The 25,411-nt window shown below is 44.2% G+C and overlaps 1 protein-coding gene across 1 annotated transcript in view; it reads left to right on the forward strand.

Annotated features, from left to right (window-relative positions):
- LOC147726081 (B-cell differentiation antigen CD72-like) overlaps positions 1-25,411 on the forward strand; it is a 171,858-nt gene that overhangs the window by 81,010 nt on the left and 65,437 nt on the right. The window contains exons 4-5 of the mRNA XM_086962876.1: positions 102-431; positions 5,771-5,916. Coding sequence (XP_086819002.1) covers positions 102-431; positions 5,771-5,916 — 476 coding nt within the window. The remainder of the gene's footprint in view (positions 1-101; positions 432-5,770; positions 5,917-25,411) is intronic.

Below are 25,411 nucleotides of genomic sequence, written 5' to 3' on the forward strand. Positions count from 1 at the left end.
TGTGAAAGTTAGATTTTGTAATATTGAATGATGTTGTGAATATTATTTTATGATGAGAAACACAAATCAGAGAAACATAACAGCAAACTTTCAATGCCCAGTCTTTCAGATGTACAAGAACAACCAGAGACAAATCAGCAACCTTATAAAAATTATAGAGATGATGAATTCGACAATGCAAAATGAGCAGCAAAGTTGTCAGGAGGCTCACCTAGCAAGTAACCTATCAGCTACACAGATGATAATCAACTGCACCAGCTTGTTGCATATCATTTGGGAAAAACAGGAACAATCAAAACGAGAATTGCAAAATGCTACAGAAAAAGGTATACAAATGGAAACTAAGCTGAACAAAATGGAAACACGACTGGAAGAAGTGGAAAGCCCACTAAATAAAGCAAGACAACTTCTAGATGACTATGAGGATACAGGTACTTATTTCTCCATTTTGCTTCATAATATTATGGTTAATTATGGTGAAGACAGGGACATTCTGCTTTTAAGAGTACTCATTGTATTCAACATTCAAAATGACTACCTAATCTTATGACTCTTGATACATGTGTACATTATCAACATTTTATTGAACATTTAAGTATTCATTTTCTTTTTATTTCACAGCCATAGCATCTTGAACAGAAACCTTCCACTAAAGAAACATGGCACATAGCACAGTGATAGATACAATGGTAGATGTTCAACCAAAGTGATCAGGTGTGGTGTGGGTGATTATTCAGTGTGGATGTCAAAGACATAAGCACATTGAGGAATACAGCTTTGACTTGTGAATCATAAAGGTGAAAAATATATATATATTTACAGCAAAACAGGTTCAGAGTTTACTTACTTACAGTGGTGACTGGTGAGTAGGACAGTAGTCATATGTGGCCTCCTAGTTACAAAAGATACCGTTTCGGTTAAAGTTGAATGCCTACATCAAAAACATTGTTTAGTAGGTAATCCAGTATAAATAAATCCAATATAAATATTATTCCAGGTAAAAGAACAGTATGGTACCTGTAAGTGGCTTACTAATGATTTAGTTAAACATAAAGTGTGTTGTTAGCACATCCTTTGGGGTGAAATGCTTTGGGATGGCATTAGTGAAGTAGTGTGGCTCACTGGTTAGAGGCGGCAGACCCGAGAGCAGAGGACGGCCCGGGACCAGGGTTCGATTCCCGGCGCGGCAGGTTTCTGAACCAGGGTCAGCGGACTTGATAATTCTCTCGCCTCGGTGCCCACTCTGATCAGCGATCACACTCGGCAACTCTGGGCATTAGCTTGCCTCATCTTCACTAACGGCCCCACCAGACCGCCGGGGATGCCTGGTCTCACCCTGGAGATACCCATTAAGGGACCATCTCTCAGGGAAGCCAGGAAGGGTTTCGCAGCGGTCGAAGCGCCTTGGGGCCCTCCGGGTAAGTAGTGCGCTATATAAATGCCTATACATACATACATACAGAGAGGTAGCATGGGACAATACCAACTGTGAAGTAGTGTGGCTCACTGGTTAGAGGCGGCAGACCCGAGAGCAGAGGACGGCCCGGGACCAGGGTTCGATTCCCGACGCGGCAGGTTTCTGGACCAGGGTCAGCGGACTCGATAATTCTCTCGCCTCGGTGCCCACTCTGATCAGCGATCACACTCGGCAACTCTGGGCACTAGCTTGCCTCATCTTCACTAACGGCCCCACCAGACCGCCGGGGATGCCTGGTCTCACCCTGGAGATACCCATTAAGGGACCATCTCTCAGGGAAGCCAGGAAGGGTTTCGCAGCGGTCGAAGCGCGGAGGTACCCCTTCGGGAGTGATTCCTGCGCTATATAAGCACACAAATAAAATAATACCTGCAAGAGGCAGTCAGCATGGTGCTGGGATGATGATTTGGAAGTGTGCCTTGGTAGATGTTCAATGGTTCTAGTGGTCAAGTTTAGAACCTCCCAGAACAGTGCTGGGGTTATTGTGGAAGCCCTCTAAAAGACTGTGCCAGTAGTCTAGTCTGCAAAATACTAATTAGTTTATGAGTTTTTAGCTGTAATGAATGGGCTGTGATGAATTATCTTACATATGAATAATATTTGCCATGAGCTGCTGTGGTTATTGTAAGGAACAAGAATCCCATGCTCAATAGTGGGAAGAAAGGAGGTGCACGAGCTCTAGTGAAGGATGGGGGATGTGGACTGGGTCATATAAAGAGAGATACACAGATGGAAAGGAAAGTACAGGATTTCAGATTAAGGGGATTTTATTATGAGGGACCATAACCCTATCTGGTAACACATGACCATGAGAAAGTTGCATATGGTCAGATGAGTGAAAAATTAGGGAATGAGAACATGACGTGGTGAGAGAAGTCAAATCAGGAAAGTATGTCACAAAGTAAGGAAGTGGAGAAAGCCAAGGGCAGATCCCTGAGCAATGGCTATTGGGAGTGAAGAAAAATAAAAGATGACTTGGAAAAGCAAGAGACCAAAAAAGCATGGTCATTGTGACTGGGAGTAAGCCATGTATTTGCTAGGCCTTTACCGAACTATAAGTTGAAAGAGGAGAAGAGTAGGTTCATTAATACAGTAGAGAGTAGTGAATATGTCAGTTACATCTGGTAGTGTGAGGTAGTAGAACAACTACTCCTGAGTGATGGTTGTCTCCATGACAAGGGAAAATGAGGTTACTTAAAGACAGGTAGGATGTAAGATGGTTGAATACAAGCTACACCAATATTTTAAAAAGAAGGGCTACTGAGACTGTTATACTTGGCATCATTGGCAATATTCTCCCTTCCATTTTTACTGATTGCCTCCTCTGTTTTTGATATGTTTTGCAGGTTATATGCTTTGGTCACTGTGTCACTGTTATTCAGTGTCACAGTGCAAGTGCACCCTATGTTAAATTGATGTACTGATTAGTGACTCCATAATTGGGATATTTGACAGACCCTAGTACAGTGCACCATGTGTGAACAGGGCTTGTAAATCAAATGCTGCTGGTGGGCTTGCAGCACTGGTTGTCCCACCCACAAAAGCAGCTTGTAATTGTACTCTAAACAGACACATGCACACATTCAGATTATTCCCTATCTTAGCCTTATCAAATATTCAAATGGCAAGTGTGAATGAGGTGTGGCACGCAACCAGGGTGCCTGACTAGAGACCACGAGTTTCACGGTTCGCTCGCTAGCTGCAGGTTATCCCAGCACCATGTGACTCTGGGCAACAGCTTGCCTAATCTTCCAGAGGGTCCCCAGCGCTGGGACACCTCTCCGGAGGTTGCTGTATGCTTTACAAATGCTGATATTTCATGGTATTTCAATAACGTAATACCTTTTAAAGTTCTTCACCATCCTTTTCCTGATCTAACAGACATAGGGCCAGATGTAGGAGCCCTAATACCGGTCGTAACGGCCGAATTCGGCCGTTACCGACCAGTATTAGAGTTTTCATATGTAGGGGGCCTATATTTTACCGAATCGGTAAATTTACAGAATCGCTAAAATACCGAATCGGTATATTTACTGATTCGGTAAATCCATATGTAGGTGGCACTCCTAGGAGTGCCACAGGCCCTTAAGAGTCGGTATTTTACCACCCAATCCTATTGGGTGGTAAAATACCGAATTCAGGTGTGCATGCACATCTGTGCATGCACACCTGTGCAATGTGACACACAGACATGCCCTTAGGGCATGTATGTGTGCCACGTGGCACACAAGGCTGGAATTTGGGTGCTAGAGGGTGTCAAAGTGACACCCCCTGCACCCTTGCAACATTCGGTATTTACCGATTCGGTAAATACCGAATCGGTATTGCCCATTGATTCCTAGGGGCTTCAAGGCCCATAGGAATCAATGGGCAATACCGATTCGGTATTTACCGAATCGGTAAATACCGAATGTTACAGATTCGGTAAATCAGATTTTTAATTTACCTACATCTCCCTCCTTCTAATTTACTGATTCATAAATACAGAATCGGTAAAATTCGGTATTTATGAATTGGTAAATTACAGTTACCTACATCTAGCCCTTAGTATCAATAGCATTGATCCAGTAGGATTGACAATGTAACTAATAAAAGACCAGTAAAGCACACCACTCTACACCCAAGTATCTGTCTGCAGATTTAAGAACTCTGATTCCCGGTCCTGAAGGAGATCCCATTCGTACAGATGTTGAAATATATCAACACCCCTTTCGGGCACACAGGAGCACAAGAAGTATTATTTCAAGGCCCACACACTTCGAAGGCCAACCAAGGTCACACTATTTTAAAATCTGTATTTCACACATATCGGTTCCCACTAACAAAAAAAATAGACTACTAGTTGAAAAAGGGTCAATATATTTTCAAAGTGATTACTGATTATAACGATAGGAAGGTTATTGTAATTGTGTTCACTGGTGATGGTCTTTTTTTCATGCATACAGGTGATGGTCTCTTTCCTTTTCTTCCTTTGATAATATAAAAGAATATGATCCACTGAAGTTAAACGATTTGATGGTAACACATGTTTTCCAAATGTCATACATGGTGGACAGATCTCTCCAACTTCAAATGAATACAAATATAAATTCCCTTAGGAAAACTAAATATTTGTCATGCTCTTTTTATACAAACTGATCATTTGTACCCAGAACATGTTACTTAATTGAGTGAGGCATGCTTTCCTGTTGTAAATGCACTTGTAATTGTATTTATAAAGCATTTATTACCAGTGACAAGGCCTTGAAGCACTTTTTGACAAATAGTACGATACTCTGGAACCCAAAGGATTAATGGTGTAGTATTGGTGACATTTTGGCCCAGCCATTCCTTTATATAAAAAATCTGTCCCAATTGTTTGCATCAACATTTTGAGTTTCAGTTTAAGCTGTGTTGTTCTCTGTCTTACAGGTTCTTATTCCACTCTAGCCAGGTCTGTTATAGGAATCTCCTTGCTTTGTCTTTTTATTAACGGCCTTGACATTGTGAATTTTTTTGCGATGAAGTTATATCAATGTTGTTTACATGGTGGAAGAGGTGTGGCGCAGCAGCTAGGTTGCCTGACACCAGACCATGGGGTTCATTGTTTGATCCCCGGTGGCAGGTTAGATTAGCACCATGTGACATTGGGCAATAGCTTGCTTACAGGCACATGCATCAAGGTAAGATTTTGCGAGTCCTTAATTGCGATAATTAAGGAATTGTAATTAAGGACTCCCAAAAGCCTATGCATGTAGAAATTGCTATAAAAATAGCGATTCCTACATATTCCTTATTTGCGACTTGCAAACTGCAAGTGGCAAATAAGGAATGGCCATTTCTTATTCAACTTCATGTTAATTTGCTCCCCCAATTAGTGAAATTGCAATTCTTTTTACTTTATTGCATTGCATTTATGAAATCGCGAATTGCGATTCCTTAAATTTTATCTCAATTTAAGAAATTGCAAAAAATAGCGATTTCTTAAATTGTGAGGGGCAAGTTGTTTCTTGTATCGCAAAAGCTAATTTTGCAAACGCAAACGGACGATTTTTGCGAATGGCACCGTTTGCGATCGCAAAAAGCTTTGAGTTTATCTTCCCGACGGCCCCAAGCGCTGGGACACCTTTATGGAGGTAGCTGTTCACTTTACAAATGCTGGTATTTATATCTGGTACTGGTATTTATGGTATTTTAGGCTTAGGCATTGTGATGCAGGTGTTATTATGTACAGACAATTCCTATAGCTGATAGATTCAATGTACTTGCTGAAATGTGAAATTTGGAAAAACATTCTTTGCCATTTCCTTTCAGAATGCTGTGAAAAAGGGTGGACATTATTAGCTGGAATATGTTTATATTTCTCTCAGAAAAAGATGAAGCTATCTGCAAGTCAAAGATACTGTGAGTCAAAACAAGCATGGTTGATTGGCAATAGAATCGAAGATCCAGCAGTTAAGGTATAACTTATGAGTTTTTGTTGGAAAATAAATATAATTCTTTTAGGGTCCCTATCTTATAGTCAAATATACATAACTGTAGATGTAAGGTAACAGTTTAAAATGTATATAGCATAACAGTTACCCAATAAGTGGGCCCAAGTGCTTAATGTATCAGAGGAAAAGCAGCTATCAGTAAATGAGACACTAATAAATTAATAATTGAGCTGGTTTGTAACAACACACATCTAACTTAAGGGGCTTCCTGAAACTAGTAACCAGCCAGATGGCTTAAAACTCCTTGTGCCAAGTGCCAAGCACACAGAAAATGACTTGAAGTGGACTGTGCTAAAGGCGCTAAAATTACCACCTAGAGGTGGATGTATGGCTCAACTTCTCAATAAGGAGGGACTGAAATGTATACTACTTCTGGACACAATTCGGAATGGTCTCAACCGCACTGAGGACTGGGCAGGATTGCTGTGAATTGCCAGAAAATGACTTGAGAGACTGTCGCAATCGCCAATTTGAACATCACTTTGGTTACTATTCTGATGTATGAGGTGTTCAATTTCAATGCTTGCCGTTGTCTTCCTTCTGACTCCAAATTCATGTGGACAGAGTCTGAGGCTAGCCGTTTAAAATGCCCTATATAGGTTGTTAAATGCTACATGTCAAAATTCTACATGTCAAAATTCTCCATCATGTGAATTATTTTGTATTTGGCATCAGTGACACCTTGCATGATAAAAAGAGCACAATGCATGGGAAATGGGCACACACCGAGTTCTCTTTAACCGACACCACGCTAAGATGGCCGCCACTGGGCCACCACTCCCGCGTCCTTCCGCGCTCACCCCCTCATCACTTTCTATTAATTTATGCGCGACCACGCTTGGGCTCACTTCCGCATCATCGTGAAGGGCTGCACGGCCATTGCGCACACCGCCTGGAAGCTTACTCGGATCGCGAGTTAAGGAGTATTTACTCCCAGCTAAGGTAAGGACTCTCGGCCTCCCTCGTTACCACGGGTTTTTAGTATTTGCCAGCCTCACTCTAAAAATTGTTTTCCTGTTCATCTGCAGATATTCTAAGTGTATATGCCTACGAGGGTTGTATATACACTTTACATCCAATCTTCTCGATTTCAACACGAGATGGAATTTATGGCAACTAAATAGTATCCGGAATAAGACACCGAGGTAACGTCTTGCTCCCCCACACTCTGGTTATTAGCGCCCGATATCCTCACTTGCTAATTGACTGTTTTCACTTTAGGTATCAGCCCTCCACCCGACTATTTCCTCTAAACATCTTGGAGGCTGCTGTAGATCGCTCTTGAAGGTGTGCTCATAATATACCATTTTGGCATAATTCTTAGCGTGGGTACATTGCATGCCTAACTTCAAGCATGTTGGCACCACATCGCGACCTTAGCCACAACCTTGCCGCCACTCTTGGAAAGCGCCACATCGCCACCATAGCAACGACATCACTTGCCCAAAATCGTGTCTAAGCTCACCGGGCTGTATGCCTGACTTTGATTGAATGCAAGTTAATGCTTCATCACTGCGCCACTCTAGTAAACGACACAAGTAGCCACAACCACGTTAGTGTTCTCAGGCTCACGGCCAATTTCCGAGTCGGCTTTAGTTTAAACGTTTTCAAACTTTTATAAAGCATGTAATTGGAAAACTGGAAGAGATATGAATGACACCTACATGTTCACAATGGCATGAAACAAATGTATACTACGTGCATTTTACCTGTAATTAGTGCTGCATTTAAACAGAATTTTCTCCTTTTTCCCTTTTTCTCCCATTTCTGTAAAATGTAAAATTTTAAACAGGTTTTCTGAAAAAGTACATACAGGCAATACACTGTTTAAGTCCTGATGATGATCCCAGTTCACTAGGAGCCGGGGATCGAAACGCCGTCGACACTTACTTCGATTCTGTAACTTTCCCATTGTGTGTATACTGTTACATGAATTGGTTGTCTGAACTTGCCTTGCTAATATGCCATTGATGCAAGGGACAATTGGCTCCGTTGTTCTTTTTGCCTGATATTCTTTACCCTTTTTTTTGCTCTCTTCCTACCCTTGAATTCTTTTGAGTGTTCTTTTGGATAGGTACAGGCTTGTACCCTATCAGTTGTCACATCAGACCTCCTTGATGGTCTTTTAAAGTTTGCTTATATTTGAAATAAAATTTCAGGCCCGGCTGGGTACTGAAAAACTTGTCAATATAGTACTAATTTGAGTCTATATTTGTATTTGTTTTTGTGAAAACTTAATCCTATGGACCATTGTTTTTCATAATAATTGACTGCCCAAGGTCCCTAGGTACTAATTGGGTTCCCCTTGTTTTTTGAAAATATACGTGAGCGCAAACGCTGGTTTGCAAGGGCTCCTTATTGTCCAAACCCCTAGTGGTTTTGGGTCCCCTAGTACCCCATCCTCATTTCACTTTACTATATTCCACTCTGTAAGTCCCCAATTTTCCATTCCTTTCTTTTTATTTGCACTATGTCAGGTCATGCACCCCTCTATACAGATGAATACCTAAAACAACTTTGCTCTGGCCCATCTCTTCTGTCAGACAACTCAGACACCCCCACTCAGGAGAATACCACAATCCCGGAACAATTAGAGAAACTTCGTAAAAAACAAGTCCGATTACAACTGATGATATTGATGTTAACGGACTATCTAAAAGCAGAGGTAATTCCTGTAGGATTACAAGTCCGCAACGTACCAGGGATTTTTACAGATAATCCGAAATACACAACTAGCTTTAGCTATATAGGAACTACGTGTTCACGTCATTGGCTTGCACTAGGGATTGACACTGCCGTTGAGACATTGAAATCACTCGAGACCGAAATCTCGGATATTTTAAAACAGATCCAAGACTCAGGTTCTACTGAAGATAGCAAAAAACTCCTATAACAGGTTGATAAAACCATTGCAGAATATCAAAGAATAGAACAGAATAAAAAATCAAATAAAATCAAAAAGGATATAAAATCGTATAATATAGAAGTGACATACCCTTACCTACAAAAGGACTTCTATACAAATAGGGCGTATTCCAACCCCCAACAATACAGGCCCTGGGGCAGATATAATAGACGGAGAAACTTGGTGGGCTTCTCAGAAACCTCGGCTGAATCTTCCGATAATTCGGACGCAGGTGAAGGCAGTAGCACATCCCAACGGGGTGGGTCACATCAGACAGGTGGTACAAATCCTTTTTTACAGAGAGGCCAACAAGGCACACCTCAAAGAGGAAAAGTCAAGAAAACCCAGAGATGGGTCAACCCACCGGGGGAACGACGGACGAGGAACAATTTCTACCAGTGGTAGATTCCTTTACCGCTAACACAGAAACAATTCCAATCTTTAATATTTCCAACTACTCTCTAGGGGAGGATGAAATTTCCCTTTTTAAAAAAGGTCTTACCTTTGTGCCTACAACCCCCCCCCCAATTTTTTGGAATTACAAACCGAACTAATATGGTTCTTTAGACGGGTTCGCCTAAAGGCATTCTTTCAACTACATCCCAGTCAGGAGAGTAATGCCCTAACACCTTTCCGGCCACCCTCAACTTTTTCCCCTACTTCTGGGATGATCCCACCAGAGATAATCACCTTTGAGAAGTTGGTTTTAAAAGATTTCTCCACATTACAAAATACTCGTAGTTTCATCCCATACAATATTACGCTAAAAGAAAAACAGGCAATCTGTACTCTAAAAATGAATAACTCTTTGATCATCAAGAGTGCAGATAAGGGTGGTGGAATCGTTCTCCAAGATCTTGAGTCCTATACTTTTGAAATTCAAAGACAGTTAGATTAGACAACAGAGAACATTACCAAAGGCTAGCATCCAACCCGACAAGGGAAATTCAAGAATTGATAAAGAAAATCACCACGGACGCAATGAGAGAAGGATACTTATCTAAGAAAGAGTTTAACTACCTAAATATCAAAAGCCCAAGAACACCAGTGATATACACTCTTCCAAAAATCCATAAGAACCTCACTGCACCACCGGGACGGCCTATTGTGTCAGCCTGTGGATCTATTCTAGAGCCATTGGGAGCCTTTATTGACTTCTTCATAAAGGAGTTTGTCCCCTCCACCCCTTGTTATGTTAGAGACTCCATGTCCATGATCTCACTGGTTGAAAATGTACCCTTTGACCCAGTAACCGACACTCTTTGCACCATGGACGTGGAGTCCCTTTATACAAATATTCCTCAGATAGCGGCCCTGAAGGGGATTCAAAAAACTCTGGACACAAGACCTCGCCCACATGCAATTCCTACATCTTTTATTTTACAGCTACTTGAAATCTGCTTAACAAGAAACTTCTTTACATTTAATGGCCTCTTTTACCAACAGATCAAGGGCACCAGCATGGGGGCTATTTTTGCCCCAAACTTGGCTATACTTTTCATGAATGAGATTGAAAAGGAGGCGATACTTTGTCCATCGAACCCCTTTTTCCTAGGAATTGGATTATGGCGTAGATACATTGACGACATCTTCATGATTTGGAGAGGTGAAGTCAATGATCTACGCCATTTTCAACATTGGATGACAACAACTGCTGTGGTCTCCACTTTACCCTAACTTCAAATAAAATCTCTATTGATTTCCTGGACCTTTCCATCTTCCACCAGGAGGGTGTTCTTCTGACACGTCTGTTCAGGAAAACCACAGAACGGAATACACTATTAGACTATTCCAGCAACCACCCCAGAGCACTACGGGATTCGCTCCCATTCTCTCAGTTCCTGCGAATCAGGAGAAATTGTTCATGCAGGCAAGACTACTTTAAAGAAAGTGCCATTCTAGCAGAAAAACTTAAGAACAGGGGCTATCCGAGACGTATTGTCAAAAATGCACTTAAAAGAGCATGGTACAGACCTAGGGAAACCTTACTGACACCCACTCCAAAGACCCCACAGGAGAGAATAGCTTGTGTAACCACTTTTTCCCCTGTGTCAAACAAAATGAGAAAGGTGATACTCCGCCATTGGTCTGTCATTAACGCAGGCGTACTAGAAATTGAGCGCCCGTTGTTTGCTTTTAAAAAAAGCAAAAACTTGAAGGACCATCTAGTCCGAGCAGCATTGCCAAGCCCCGATCAACCCTCCACACTTGAAAACTTATGGGGTCTGTCCCCTGCTGTAGGACATGTAAAATGTGGTAATTGCAGTGTGTGTGACATGGCTATTGAAGGGAAAACAAGAGTATTTAATAACATCACCTTTACTAGTACTTCACTGTCAAATTGTAACACCTGTAATGTGATATATATGGTTCAATGTCCATGTATGCAAATGTATGTGGGTCAAACATCACAGAATGTTATGTTATGTTATGTTAAAAAAAAATTATACCGCGCACGTACACCGAGACGGTTTCTTGGCGCTCATAACAGACATAACAAACTAAGGCAGGGAGCATTACTCGAAGGCTAACTTAAAAAGGTAAGTTTTCAGGGTTTTTCGGAACAATTCGTAGGTGGGGCAATGGCGAAAGGAAGAAGGGAGGGAATTCCAAAAATTGGGCCCTAGAAAAGAAAACCGGAGGCCGCCGTGTTTTTTTCGGCGGATCAGTGGAATGCAGAGAAGATTATCGGCAGATGATCGAAGGTTGCGGGATGGGAGGTATCGCTTGAGTTTGGAAGAAATGAACTCAGGGGCGTGGTTGTGAAGGGATTTGAATAAGGTGCAACCGAGTTTAAAGGAGCACCGTTTGGCCACAGGGAGCCAATGAAGGCTCTTCAGAAGGGGGGAAACATGCTGGTGTTTGGGTTGACGAAACACTAGGCGAGCAGCCTGGTTCTGAATTAACTGAAGTTTTTGAAGCTGGTATGCGGGAATCCCCGCATACAGGATGTTAGAGAAGTCAACCCTGGAGATGACCAAGGCCAAGATGGTTAGAATGAGTGCCTCTCTGGTTAAGAATCTACAGATCTTGCGAATCCTGCGCAGCTGGAAAAAGCAGGATGATGTAACTGCAGAGATCTGAAGTTTCATAGATAGATCCTCCGAGATGATCACTCCTAGGCTTTTAACGGTACTGACCGGGCGAGGGGGGGCGCCGAGGGAAGGGGGCCAAAAGTTGTCATCCCAAGGGTTGGTGGGGCCGCCCACCAGGACGAGTTCCGTTTTGGACGGATTCAACTTGAGTTGGCTATGAGCCATCCAGTAAGAGATAAGTAGCATTGTGGTTTGGATGTTAAGACGGGAGGTGGGGGAAGTGTCCAGGGGAAAAATCAGTTGCAGATCATCTGCGTAGTTATATATGGTGGCTGGGGAGTGACGAAGGGATGCTAGAAGTGGTTGCATATATAAGTTGAAGAGAAGCGGGGAAAGGGCTGAGATTTGGGGAGCACCACAGGTGAGGGGGGTGAAAGGGGCGGAGAAAGTGGAGAGGTGGACAGCCTGAGAGCGGCTTTGCAAGAAGGATCGAACCCAATCAAGGGCGACCCCACGAATCCCGGCGTTGCTGACACGGTCGATCAAGATGGTGTGATCGACCGTGTCAAAAGCCGCTGACAGATCTAACAAGACAAGAGCCTGGGGGATGTTATTGTCGGCACCTGTTCTGAGAGTGTCCATTACTGCCGCAATCACCGTCTCTGTGGAATGTAGTGGGCGAAAGCCAGCCTGATGAGGGTCGAGGAAGGAGGAAGTTTCCATAAAGGAGCTGAGGCACTTGGTTACATATGTCTCCAAGATCTTTCCCAGAAAGGGGAGGAGAGAGATAGGTCTGTAATTACTCATCACAAGAGGGTCTGCGCTAGGCTTCTTCAAGATGGGTAACACAATGGCCTGCTTAAAAGCCTCAGGAACAACCCCTGATGTCAACGAAGAGTTGAGAAGGGCCAGGGCAGGATCGGAGCAGAGCCTAAAGATTTCTTTGAAGACAGAAGGTGAAAACAAGGATCTGCCAGCACAAGAGCCGCAACCGCTGTCAAATCCAGAATGCACCACTTGTGGAACATTTCGCTCACCCCCTCATCACTTTCTATTAATTTATGCGCGACCACGCTTGGGCTCACTTCCGCATCATCGTGAAGGGCTGCACGGCCATTGCGCACACCGCCTGGAAGCTTACTCGGATCGCGAGTTAAGGAGTATTTACTCCCAGCTAAGGTAAGGACTCTCGGCCTCCCTCGTTACCACGGGTTTTTAGTATTTGCCAGCCTCACTCTAAAAATTGTTTTCCTGTTCATCTGCAGATATTCTAAGTGTATATGCCTACGAGGGTTGTATATACACTTTACATCCAATCTTCTCGATTTCAACACGAGATGGAATTTATGGCAACTAAATAGTATCCGGAATAAGACACCGAGGTAACGTCTTGCTCCCCCACACTCTGGTTATTAGCGCCCGATATCCTCACTTGCTAATTGACTGTTTTCACTTTAGGTATCAGCCCTCCACCCGACTATTTCCTCTAAACATCTTGGAGGCTGCTGTAGATCGCTCTTGAAGGTGTGCTCATAATATACCATTTTGGCATAATTCTTAGGCATGCAATGTACCCACGCTAACTTCAAGCATGTTGGCACCACATCGCGACCTTAGCCACAACCTTGCCGCCACTCTTGGAAAGCGCCACATCGCCACCATAGCAACGACATCACTTGCCCAAAATCGTGTCTAAGCTCACCGGGCTGTATGCCTGACTTTGATTGAATGCAAGTTAATGCTTCATCACTGCGCCACTCTAGTAAACGACACATGTAGCCACAACCACGTTAGTGTTCTCAGGCTCACGGACAATTTCCGAGTCGGCTTTAGTTTAAACGTTTTCAAACTTTTATAAAGCATGTAATTGGAAAACTGGAAGAGATATGAATGACACCTACATGTTCACAATGGCATGACACAAATGTATACTACGTGCATTTTACCTGTAATTAGTGCTGCATTTAAACAGAATTTTCTCCTTTTTCCCTTTTTCTCCCATTTCTGTAAAATGTAAAATTCTAAACAGGTTTTCTGAAAAAGTACATACAGGCAATACACTGTTTAAGTCCTGATGATGATCCCAGTTCACTAGGAGCCGGGGATCGAAACGCCGTCGACACTTACTCCGATTCTGTAACTTTCCCATTGTGTGTATACTGTTACATGAATTGGTTGTCTGAACTTGCCTTGCTAATATGCCATTGATGCAAGGGACAATTGGCTCCGTTGTTCTTTTTGCCTGATATTCTTTACCCTTTTTTTTGCTCTCTTCCTACCCTTGAATTCTTTTGAGTGTTCTTTTGGATAGGTACAGGCTTGTACCCTATCAGTTGTCACATCAGACCTCCTTGATGGTCTTTTAAAGTTTGCTTATATTTGAAATAAAATTTCAGGCCCGGCTGGGTACTGAAAAACTTGTCAATATAGTACTAATTTGAGTCTATATTTGTATTTGTTTTTGTGAAAACTTAATCCTATGGACCATTGTTTTTCATAATAATTAAAACTCCTTAGGAGCATACAATTACACTGTCAATCAATCAATCAATCAAGGAGTATGAAGCACGCTACTCACCGGTAGTGGTCTCAAGGCGCTGTTGGGGGGCAGCTCCAGTCAGTCGAAGAGCCAGGACTTGAGGGTCTTCCTGAAGTTGTGCAGAGCGGAAGCTCGTCTGATGTCCATCGGGAGCTCGTTCCAGGTCTTAGTCGTGATGTAGGAGAAGGATCTTCCACCCGTTCTTGCTTTGCAGATGCGCGGTCCTATCTGAAGTTTCTCCTGGGTACGTGGAATGAGATTCTTTCATTAAGATATTGGGGTCCGGTGTTGTGGAGGCATTTCTAGGCATGAGTTAGTAGATTGAATGTTACTCTCTTCTCGATGAGGAGCCAGTGGAGGTCTTGCCGGTGTTGGGCCATGTGTTTGTGTCGAAGGATGCCGAGGATGAGTCTGGCTGCTGTGTTCTGTATGCTCTGGAGTTTGCAGACTAGAGACTTTTTATTCCGGCGTAAAGGGCATTTCTGTAATCCAGTGTGCTGGTTATGAATACGTGGGTGACCGTCTTTCTTGATTCAGAGGGATCCATTTGAAGGTTTTCGAAGGATGCAGAGGGTGTTGAAACAGGTGGAGGAGACTACGTTGATCTGTCAGGTCATGGAGAGGGAGGAGTCTAGTACGATGCTGAGGTTCTGGGTGTTGCCTGTGGGGGTAGAGGTGCTGCCAAGGGAAGTGGACAACCAGGTGTTGTCCCATGCAGAGGAGGGTCTGATGACAAGGACTTCTGTCTTCTCCGAGTTGAGCTTCATGCAGCTGCTTCTCATCCAGGATGCAATGTCTTTTGTTTCTTCCTGGAACCTGAGTCTGGTGGTGACGGTGTCCCTGTTGAGGGAGAGGATGAGCTGGGTGTCATTGGCGTAGGATTCTATGCTGAGTCCCAGCTGTCTGACAATTGCAGAGAGGGGGGTCATGTAAATGTTGAAAGGCATAGGGCTGAGCGATGATCCATGTGGTTCTGCACAGTTAAACTCTGTGGGTTCAGAGTGGAAGGGGGGAGTTTGAATTCTTTGGGTTCTGCCAGTGAGAAAGTAGCAGAGCCAGTCGAGGGTGGTTCCCTGTATGCTGGCGTCATGGAGTTTGGCAGTGAGTGTGCAGTGGGAGACAGTGTTGAAGGCTGCAGAGAGATTGAGTAGGACGGTGTGGCCTTGGTCAAAGAGAGTGCGGATGCCGTCTGTGGCGGCGAGTAGAGTGGTCTTGGTGCTGTGGTTGCTGTTGAAACCAGATTGGGGCCGAGGATGGCATTCTCTTCGATGAATTTCGTTAGTCGGACGTTGAAAGTCTTCTCCTGACTTTGGCAGTGAAGGGGTGGAGGCAGATTGGTCATTAGGTTTTTCAGGTCCCTAGGATCTGCCAAGGGCTTCTTGAAAAGGGGCTTCACTTCTGCGCATTTTCAGTCATTGGGGAAAGTGCCGGTTTTGAAGGTGGTGTTTATGTTGTGTTGTAGTTCCGGTGCAATGGTGGTGGTGGGTCTGTGGAAGATGTGCAGAGTGCAGGGGTGCATGGGCGCTCCTGAGTGGATGCCTTTCATTGTCAATTCGGTGTCTTCGGTGGTGACTGGGGTCCAGGAGGAGATTGTGGGCTGACTGGTGTTTCTGGAGGGAGAATTGGTTTCGGAGTCAGGAGTCTGTTTGAACTTGTCGTAGAGGAACTTTATTTTCAGATGGAAGTAGGAGCCAAGCTAGTTGCAGAAGTCCTGGGAGGGGGTGATGTCCGTAGCTTTACTGGGGGTTTTGGTGAGTTCCTGGTTGATGCTGAAGAGTTCCTTTGAGTTGCCAGTGATGGCGAGGATCTTGTTCTAGATCAAGGTCCTTTTGGTAGATCTGATAAGTGTGTTGTATTCTGTCATGGTGTTATTGTACATGGTGCAGTCTACCAAGTATTTGCTCTTTCTCCAATTCTTCTCGGGGTATCTGCGGGTGTATCAGGATTTTTGGAGGTCAGCGGTGATTCAGGTGGACGAAGAGTATCTAGTCCATGGAGGTGATGGCGTGGGGTGCGATGAGGTCAGCAATGGTAGTGGTGAATGAGGTTTAAGGTCTGGGGCATCTATAGGTGAGGGTACCACATAGGGTTATACCGGGGCTGGTCTGGATCTGGAAATGGAGGTGTTCAGTGATGGTGGGGGGGTGTCTCGCATACTGGAGAGGATGAGTCAGAGTGAGCTATTGTATGTCATGGTGAGTCCTCCTACTAGGGGGGTTGGGGCCATCCTCCCTCAGGGTCTTATACCCGTAGGAGATGGGGGTGGCGATGTTGGGGTCAGAGGTAGAGTTGGTTCTGGTTTCTGTGAAGAATGTGATATCTGGCGAGATGGTGTCCAGGAATAACCAGATTTCTACAGCGTGTATGTGCAAGGAGCTCACATTGAGAAGGATGCACCCCAGGGCTTTGGGGGTGCTAACATCCAGCGTGGGGATGGCGGCATGATGTTGCAGAGGGTGGTGATGGTTTGACTGCAGTGTCGGCAGGAGAGCTGGCTGTGGGTGGTGTTCAGCGTAGACAGTTGGCAGTTGTTGTTCCTCCTGGGGTTCAGTGTGAGGAGGGCGGCTGAGTCACATTGGTGGGTGACCTAGCACTGGTGGTGATTGGGTCACAGACAGGCTTGTATTTGGCATGCTAGTGAAAACCCCACTGTGCGCATCCGTCATTAAATAGGGGAGGGTGAGAGATGTGCAGCTGGGAGGCAGGAGTTGGATACAGCAGGGAGAGGGGCTGCAGGGCAGCAGTGGCAGAAAAAGGGCAGAAAAAGGGCAATGAAAATGGGCTTGGAGGACATAGGTCATAGGCAAAGAAAACAGGCAATAGACAAATGCAGAAAATAAACAGTAATTAAAAGGCATAATACAAAAGGCAGGCAGTGCGCAAACCCGAACCCTACCTACACAGGGCAGTGGAACAACAGCGGGGCTGCTGGGGGAGAGAGCGGGTCTTTGACCAGGAGGTCAGAGGTCTTTCTCTGACACCTGGGCACCGGCCACCATTACTTAGGGAAGGGGGAACACTGTGTTGAACAACCAAGTGTTCAGGAGCATCCTAAAATGATAGCGGAGGCAGTAAATTCCATACTTGAGTGCTAGGTAAGAGAATGGCCTTCCTACCCTTCTTTGCCCTTTAAGACCTTCCTTGAGCTCAAGATTCAATTTGGAGACTAGGAGGAAACCTATGCATAGTATGCTCATTGAGCCAATCCCAGACCTGTGAACTATTGATATTGATAACCTGTGTGGAAGCCTGAGGGGATGTGATATAGTGCAGTGCTGGTGTAATCGATACACAAGAAGTGCTGCCACACTTTGAGTTATAAATTAATGGCCTCAACAAACTCTAGGGACACCTAACTTCAGGCTTTCAGTATAATCACGTAATGATGGCATTGACAACTGATTTATGCACCTTAAGGAGTAGAATATCCAGAGCTATTCTTTGAGCTATCAACATTGAAAACACAAGCCAGTAACTGCCAGCACTTAGGGGCAAAAAGATAGATCATTATAAAATTTGTCAGTCAAGTCTCTAGCAGTAGATAATGGAGAGGGTGAAGTAGGCAAGTCTTAAGGCCATCAATCAGTGACTTAGAAGTTGGAGAAATTGTCCCTAGGACCTACGAAAAACGAAAAAAAAATCAGTTTAATCAGAATTTTATATAAGCAGGCTACTATGTATCCACTCAATGACTTGTGTTAAACACATTTTAAAAGAAGCAATTAATTTCCCACCCCCGTGACCAGCAGTGGGCGTCAAAGGCAAGCGCCAGGAGGGGCATAAAGGCTCCCTCGGTGCTGAGTTCAAGGGGGGCCTTACTTGTGCTGCAGTAGTTGCTTCCAGTGCTCCAGAGGACCGGGTTTGGCTCCGCCGATCTCCGCTGCACCAGCAGCTAAGGGCCGGGCTTTGCTCCGCTAGTTCCCCGGCCGGGCTTGGCTCTGCCGGGCCCCAACCACCCCCGTAACCAGCAGTGGGCATCAGAGGCAAGCGCCAGGAGGTGCATAAAGGCTCCCTCTGTGCTAAGTCCGAGGGGGGCCTTAGGGCCGTGCTTGGCTCCGCCGATCTCCGCTGCACCGGCAGCTAAGAGCCGGGCTTTGCTCCGCTTGTTCCCCGGCCGGGCTTGGCTCCGCCGGGCCCCTCCCACTCCCGTGACCAGCAGTGGGCATCAGAGGCAACCGCCAGGAGGCGCATAAAGGCTCCCTCGGTGCTGAGTCCGAGGGGGGCATTACTTGTGCTGCAGTAGTTGCTTCCAGTGCTCCAGAGGGCCGGGCTTGGCTCCACTGATCTCTGCTGCACCAGCAGCTAAGGGCCGGGCTTTGCTCCGCTTGTTCCCCGCTTGTTCCCCGGCCGGGCTTGGCTCTGCCGGGCCTCTACCACCCCTGTGACCAGCAGTGAGCATCAGAGGCAAGCGCCAAGAGGCACATATAGGCTCCCTCGGTCCCTCATCCCGCGGGACGCGTGCGGGCCGCGCCGGACGAATCCCGGACAAAGGGCGGACAGTCTGTGACAGTCCGTGGCTGGCTGGGCTGGGCGAGGGACTTTGGCATTTTTTTGCTTCCAAATACCACAAAACTGTGAGACTATTTTCTGTATACCCTTAAAGGTGTAAGCTTATTTGTTGTCTTCCTTAGAAAAGCTTGTACGTTGTAACAGTAACTGTGCCCCTAAAAATCTTTGCTCTGCAACTGTAACTGCGATCTTGACTTTTAACTATGTCTAAACTTAGATCAGCCAAAACTCCTCTTGAGAAGGGTACAATGGACAATTACCTGGTCAAGGTAGTGAGTAAAATTAATAAAGAGAGGCATCTCTCATTAAGTCGGGTTAGCCCACCGGCTTCACCAACAAGCCTGCCGGCCCCCCCCAGCTACCCCAGCTTTTGAACGTGATTGTATTGAAATCCCGGATCTAAGTAATGACAACGAAACACTTCCAGAACAGAGTCAGGCGGTCCTGGAGGTGCCGGATAAAATTGTGGATACCACATTACAATCCTCCTCAACACCTTCACCGGCATCCTCACCAACTCGAAGAGTAGTACGGGCTTGCAGGAGGCCCCAGTAAAGCGGGGAGGGACAAGGAAAACCAAAAAGGGTGGGACCTGTTCGTTAAGCACAGGATGTGTAAATGATCCCTAAAATAAGGCAGAGATGACTAACCTTAACCCTGACCTTATTGACCTCTTGGCCAGTATTATACAATCTAAATTAGAACTCATGATTAAACCTCCTGTGGCAAAATTAGATCAGGTTACACAAGAGGTATTTAGACTGAGTGGTCTTTTGAACTCTCATCCCACCTTGATTAATACACAGAAGAGTCTCAAGGTTGGCAATATTGTTAATAAGGATGCAGTGGTTTCTAGTAACGAGGGGAATAGGGTCACACATATTGTACAAACTGCTCTGGCGACTCATACACCCCCTGTATCACCCACTTTACCTACCCCTGTATTAGCTATACAACTCTCTCAAAGTATTCAACCTATCATGGAGGGGGGTAATAATGAAGGGAGGAGCGTGGCTAAGAGAAGAGCATCAGTTAATCTTCCCCCAGAGTGTGTCCCATATACAGTAGTACTAACAAATGTACCAGAGGGGGATTCTCACCTTACTGACTCTCGATTTGAAACCCATGAGGCCTTGAAAAACAAATCTTTATCATGGCTGAGTAGGAATTGTGGCTTTCCACTTGCCTTTTCCAATGACATAATCTCCACCAGAAGAGTGAGCTGGATAGGAAACTCCAGGAAGAACATCACAGGGGACTGTGTCATCGTTAATTTTAGGCATCCGCAGCATGTTGCCACAGTTTTACTTAGAGCAGCCTCTTTACCTGTAGCCGATCACACGTCCTCTTGGTTTTTTCTATAATCATCTCAATAATACCCGGCACTCACATTTTGTTCAATCTAAGCCCCCCGAATCCATCCCAAGGCGTGGCTTTGTTACCCCTCCGCAAAGCGGATATCAATCTTCAAACAGACTGGACCCATATTGTTATAGGCCGGCCGGGCCACATAATCAATTTAATCATCCACTCCCATTGACCAATCGTTATACCCCCTTATCATCCCTGGAGGAAAATGATTGACAGTCAAATGTATTGAGGACAAATGCACAGCCCTTACAACCTATTTTTAGAATTGTGACCTGGAACATTGCTGGCATTAAGGCAAAAGTACAGGATGATGTTTGGATTAATTCATTAAAAAATTATGATGTCATAGCATTTCAAGAGACATGGGACCAGGTAAATAGCTTCTCTTTAGATGGGTATAGACATTTTAGCATCCCAGCAACTAGTGGTGTTGCAGGTAGAGCTAAGGGAGGCCTATTAAGCTTATTTAAACTTGACCTAAAGGGTACACTAACTCAGTGTGATTCAGGATGCCAGAACTGTTTAATTGTGGAATTATCCACTTCTGATAACCCTAAGGCTTTATTCATAAATTTTTATAATTCAAACAACTGTGAGCGCACGAGCTACAATTTGGATTTTTTGGAGAAATATTTGTCAGTCAATAGTATTAAGGTGAATACTTTTGAAAAATTATTCCTCGGGGACCTTAACATTCATCCCTGTAATCTACCGTGTATCAGTTTAGAGGAAGAAGGCCCCCCATATTCTTCTCCCATGCACTTCGAACATTCTAAACAGGGGGAGGCCCTTGAAAACTTCCTTGCAAGATGGAACCTTTATGAGTCGGGATGTGTGGAAGGTGGAGTTAGGTTGCCCTCTTTTTAAGGAACAGACGATGGTACTATCATTGATTATATTTTTATGTCCTCTTTTTTGTTGAGTAAAGTTTTAATGTATAAGACTGAGGTGTCGGTCTTTAGTGACCACAACCCGGTGCTAATTGAAATAATATCTGTGGACCTCTTAACTTTGAAAACTGCGACACATAAGGGTGGCCTAAAAGTGGTGGTTAAAGACCAAGGACGTAGGCTAAAATGGTCAAATACAGTCCCTGAAACTTTTCTGCAAGAATTATTAGTTAAAGTTTAGGACGAGGTGGCCATATGCCTAGAGAATCAGGCTCAAAACACACACGTGGTTATTGCTTTTGATAACATCTGCAGGGTAATCAACCAAAGCCTATTGGCTGGTTCTAAACAGAAGACACATTGTGGTAAGAGATGGTTTAACAAAAGATGTTCTAGGGCACATGGTGATTTACTTAAGGCTCTGAAGGCCATCTCTAAAGACCGAGCCCAAATAGCTAGCCTAAGATCTGCCTACAAGAAAGCTATCCTGGATAGGAAAAAAGAGCTGAAAGATGAGGCCTGGTCACAATTACTTGCCCCTGACATTTTTAAAAATAGTGAGCAGTTTTCCAAACTGGAGTACCCCTGATAATGCTATGATCTGTTCATGTGACAATTTTTCCATCCAGAACACCATGCACTTTTTGATGTTCTGTGGTCACTACACGGAATTAAGGTTGAAATACTTGGTTCCAATTTTAAAGGAGGCTGGGTTCTTGCAGGTAAAGCCTGCCCTCCTGTACTTGCAATTACTAGAGACCCCGAGGATTATCTTTCATGTTGCTAGCTTTTTGGTGGGTGCTGTTAGGATTAGAAATAGGAAAATGAATGATTGATTGATTATAGATGAATTTGGATGTAACTCTGTATAATATTTGCACAGTGAAAATTGGCAGCCAGGGTAACTAAATTGATTGAGGTTTTTATCCTTTTAATCATGATCTTACTAGATGAATTATAATGGAACATTTTTAAAGGGTCAAAACTCTGTTCTTATTGTATATAACAAATGTATTTTATTCTGTTTTTACTGTGTATAATGAATGTATTTTATGCAGGTTTTGTATAGTACTATTGTCTTTTTATGATATTGATTTATTGAAATAAAGTATTCTGACTGTCTGACTGACAATCAGAGTTTTAATGGAGCTGTCAATTGAGAGCAACTGGGTGACATCAGCATAAGAGAAAACATTAATTCCAAAATATTCAATCAATTTCTCAAGTGGGGAGCATGTAAACATTGAATTGGATAGGACTCAGTAAGAGGCCCAATAGGACACTACTTTTAAGCCATTATTTCCCTGATGAAAAATGATGTAATCTACAGATTGTTGGTTGCCTGAATAACTCACACAAGCGTTGAAGAAGTGAGAGATGAGATAACGGTGTTGAAAACTGCAGACAAATCAAAAAGAATGAGGGCTGCTCGCCTTGGTTTACGCAAGAGTCTCCCGGAAGAATGAGGCAGGGGATGAGAATAAAAGTCTCCCAAACCAATCAGAGCAATCTTTTATTTGAAGTTATGTGATTGTGGTCCTCTTGCGACCAACCTATGAACCAAACTGTCCAGATGTACACATTTTTGGAACCTGAATGTTGCAACAACTGCTGAATTGACTTACATAAGATACCAAAAAGCATGCTTTCTGCACCAAGATTACATTTCTTCAAAATTTGGTGTAATTTTGTTAATCTGTTTCCAATGTATCGTTGTTTCTTTTCCTATGGCAAATTGCATGGAGAAATCCTTTAAAGTGATGTTATTGTTTACATAAAAAAAACAGAAATTCACTGAGGAAATCAAAGGTTAACGTAACATTATTGTTTAGTGGAAAAAAAGTGAAAACATGTTCAAATAAAAATAAAACCACAGTTAGAATTTATGGCCAGATCTATCAAGAATTGCTTTTGTGATTCCTAAATAGAAAATACTACCGATTCGATATTTTTAAATTGCAAAATGAAATGTATTTAGGATTTGCAAATTCCCTATTAGCAAATCGCAATTTGAAATCCACTACTAGGGAATTATCAAATAGGTAATCGCAAATTGCGAATGCAATTGCAAGGATGCCAGGGGGACATAAGGCCCCCCTGATGCACCCCCTAAAAGGAAAGTGTGCACATGTGGCGCACACATATGCCCTAAGGGTCTGTTTGCGCGCCACATGGCGCTTTGAAAAATGCAATTTTTTGCATTTTTCCAAGGATTTGTAAATTACCATCAACTTGAATTTGATGGTAATGTACGATTCCTTAATGCAAAGTCACATTCTGAGAACGCTTCTTGCATTGCATACAAGGAATCGCAAATTGCAATTCCCTAACGGCATTCGCAAAATAGGTAATCGCAAAAATTGCGATTACCTATTTTGCAAATGCCTTTTTGGGTTGATACATCCCAAAAGGTTTTTTTCCCATTCACAAACTGGCCTTTGCGAACTGTAAAACTTTTGATACATCTGGGCCTTAGTTCGCTAACATGAACCTGTGCCATCACCATGTAGAGTCTTGTTATTAATGATGTATTTTCAGATGTTGTAGTGATGTAATATGTGGGGTAGTTAGTAGTGCATGTCAACTGCATACAGTATTGTAACTTTTGGGCACAAGTAACAAGCACAGGTTGGAGTTAATTAATATAAATATATGTGGTGAATTTCAGTGGTTTTGTTTAAGATGGTATGTTTTAACATTTTCACATAATTATAATATCCCTCTAAGGTTTTTTTTTTCAGTGAATCGCTAAGGTTTCTTATAATGCAAACTAAGATATTATTACAATGCTTAACTATAACATTACTTTAGCCTTTGTATTTTCTGTGATTTTCCAGTTTTGTTTAGCATTAGGTAATATTTAATTACCCAATGTAACACCAGGTCCAGCACCCAACGATTGTGAATAGGCAACTCCAGTACCTGACCCCATTGAGTGGGGCTGCTTTGGGCAAGTCATATACCCATTGCTCCACTATGCATGGCTTGTGCACATCAGGGGGATGGATGCAGGGCTTGCAACATAAACTCATGCAGGTGCACATCGCTGAATATATAAGCATGGCAGCACTACTCAATAATTACATTGAGATATTTATTTCATGGAGGCGTAGCTGAGCCAAGCTGCAGGATGGCCACTTGATAGTTTGGTTCTGCCGGCCGAGCCTACTATCCAAGAAAAATGCGGGACTCAACCATATATCCGCAGCCCAAAAGCAACCTGAAGGATGCAGGAATCGCAGCTTTAGAGGCAGCGTGAATTTCAGCTGTGGAGAACTCAGAAGTGTGAAGAAAACTGTGGCGAGGCCAGAGAGCAGGCCCCTGGCCGGTAAAGACAAAATGGCGCAGGCTCAGAGAAGGTGAAACAGAGGTGCACTCACTGCGACTGACGGGGCAGGTATTCACCACTCTTGCGGGGGGGGTCTCAACAAGCCTGCGATGGCTTGCGAGGATGGCCTGCAGATCGGCCAGAGACCAAAGCGTTATGCAAACTATACTCGGGTCAGTGCGCAGCTGCTGCATGGCCTGCCTGGACTTCCTGGCGTTCCCTGGGGAAATTGAGGTAGCCCGCAGTGAAGTGCGAATGCGAGCTCCAGCAGCGACAGTGCTGACGACCTTCCTTCTACTCTGTTGGTGAGCTTGATAACTGCGGGCGTGGGTGGTGCTGGGCGGCTATTGGCAGCCCCTGTGAGGCAACCACAAGGGAAAGACAGGCTCACCCGCAGATTCGCCTGCATCTACATGACACACCAGGGGCGCCCAGTGAGTGGATCACCCACAGAGGCGATCTGAGGATGCACGAGCGGAATGCTACAAGGGCACCGCAGCAGGCAATAGTGAAGGTGGAGGCCCAGGACGGGCCCGCACGCATGCAAGCACAACCACAGGCTGTGCTGCTGAAAGATACCCACAAGAAAACACACGTCTGCCACCAACGCGTGTCTCCAACTGTGTGAGCAATATCACTGACAACTCCAAAATGTACCAGTATCAAAGAAAGGAGGGAGATCACCAACAGAGGCCTGGTGGTGGCAGAAGCCAGTCGGGACAGTGATTAGAACTGATGGCGAATCGGGCATTGACTCCAGGACTAACAAGTGGGGGAGCCTCACTCACTAAAAAAAGTAAGAAGCGAGTTGCTGTGCAGAGAAGGTTCCCAGTTATCACAGCAACAGCGACTCCAGGAAACGCACAAAAAACACCACGTGTG

This window comes from Lissotriton vulgaris, chromosome 3_1 (genome assembly GCF_964263255.1).
Source record: "Lissotriton vulgaris chromosome 3_1, aLisVul1.2, whole genome shotgun sequence".
In the NCBI taxonomy this organism is placed as follows: Eukaryota; Metazoa; Chordata; class Amphibia; order Caudata; family Salamandridae; genus Lissotriton; species Lissotriton vulgaris.